Source organism: Lepidothrix coronata, unplaced genomic scaffold (genome assembly GCF_001604755.1).
Source record: "Lepidothrix coronata isolate B3197 unplaced genomic scaffold, Lepidothrix_coronata-1.0 Scaffold128, whole genome shotgun sequence".
NCBI classification, from domain to species: domain Eukaryota; kingdom Metazoa; phylum Chordata; class Aves; order Passeriformes; family Pipridae; genus Lepidothrix; species Lepidothrix coronata.
Window position 1 is genome coordinate 43,473 of NW_016690308.1, and position 1,822 is coordinate 45,294.

The 1,822-nt window shown below is 36.8% G+C and overlaps 1 protein-coding gene across 1 annotated transcript in view; it reads left to right on the plus strand.

Moving 5' to 3' along the window:
• Window positions 1-1,822, plus strand: part of LOC108502991 (sodium channel protein type 5 subunit alpha-like) — a 47,204-nt gene that overhangs the window by 34,548 nt on the left and 10,834 nt on the right. The window contains 1 exon segment of the mRNA XM_017826503.1: window positions 1,569-1,742. Coding sequence (XP_017681992.1) covers window positions 1,569-1,742 — 174 coding nt within the window.

Consider the following 1,822-nt stretch of genomic DNA (forward strand, 5'->3'; position numbering starts at 1 on the left):
TCCAGGTTCTGACTAAGTTGAACACAAAGCTAATTGGTACCCAGGTGCAAAAATTACACAAAACAACAACATTTTCTTGTCATCGAAGATGTTTAATAATGAGTACTTTCACATTTCTAAGATACTGTTGTCCTCTTGCAAAAAGGGACTTGTCCATTTTTTGTTTGGTTGGGTTTCTTTGTTTATAAAGTTGTATGCTGATAGGGAATTGTCTGAACCAGTTAGAACAAAGGTAAATCACGGTGTCCTTGCCTTGAAAGGAAATTAAATGAGATGATGCTGACAGAAAGAATGCACAGAAAAGTCCATGGTGAGTGCTCAGTGCTCAGAGTAAAGGAAGAGTAGTTAGAAACTGAAGTAGATTCTAACGTTTTAAGGTAGCAGCAATTAAGAGTAAGTAGACACTTTAAAAAATTAGACAAAAAGGAGTTGGAAGTATGAAAAAACATCACCTCTAAGGAGCAGGTGGTTTGACTGGTAGATGGAGATCAAGGTAGCCAAGGTTTAGCAGGGAATCAGAGGATGCATCAAACTTGCTCCATAAAAGAGGTCAGAAATGGGAAATAAGTTTATGTACATGAATGCCAGAAGTTCTCATTTACCCCCACTCGAATGAACAGTCCCATGGACACAGGGACAGCTCTGCTCTGGAGGCATTTCTCCTAATTCTGGCACAACTGGAAGACCCCTTTAGGTCCAGAAGCAGAATCACTGTTTTCTAGCACTGCAGAACAGGAGTGCATAAATTTTATTGGATTATACATAGGAGCATCTCTGCTCCTTGTTTTTTCAGTGGTCTATGCTCCTGCTCCACCTTTTCCATGGCCTTTTAGATGGGTTTTTCAGCATATCTTAAGTGCAGGGGAGCAAATCAGGTCTGCTGTTAATACCTCAATGAAGTGGGTAGGGGAGAAGTGGAGGCTTGGTGAGGAAGTAATGCAAGGTGTTACAAGGAATTGGGAGCAGACCGGCAATATCAAAAATTTAAAATGAATTAGCGAGGCAGCAAATGCTTTAAACACAAGCAAACACCGATGTGAAAAGCAACAATCAATAAAATATTTTCTTAAAACCTTGAGGTCAAGGTTTAGGTGAAAAAACCTGTAACTCCAGGAATTAACAGGTCCAGGTAAGGAGTTTGTTCAAATCTTTTCATGTGTGTATTACAACTCTGCAGGCTGACTAAAGATGACTCATTTGGAAGGTCAGAATCTGAAAAACATTGGTTAATGTGTTTAAGTCAGGCTTTATTGTGAAGAATTTAGACGAACACCTTAAAAATTATCAGTTACATTGGGAAGCCAGAATGTGGTAACCACAGTTACCTATCCTCAGACATGTTTTAAAGTGTCAAACATAAAAATCTGAAAGTATGTGATTTTTCAACAACCTGAAAATGAGATTGTATTTATTTTACAATTTAATTTTTATTTCTAAGTATAAAACTAAGTGTGGGTTGCCCATAATTTAATATGAAATGGTTGTAATAAGACAAACTGTGTATTCTTGTGCAATTTAAGAATAATTTTCCATGCAACTACTGACCTGTTTGAATTCTGAAATTCCAGGCATTTGAAGATATTCACCTGCAGAATAGAAAAACAGTGAAAATGATCCTAGATTATGCTGACAAAGTATTTACCTACATCTTTTTGATGGAGATGCTTCTGAAATGGGTAGCTTATGGATTGCAGAGTTACTTCACAAATTCCTGGTGTTTGCTTGACTTTGTCATTGTATGTGTAAGTATTATATTCAGCTTGTCATACATTTTGATTTTTGACATTTTCTATCTGGATAACTACATGTAACTTCTGATTAT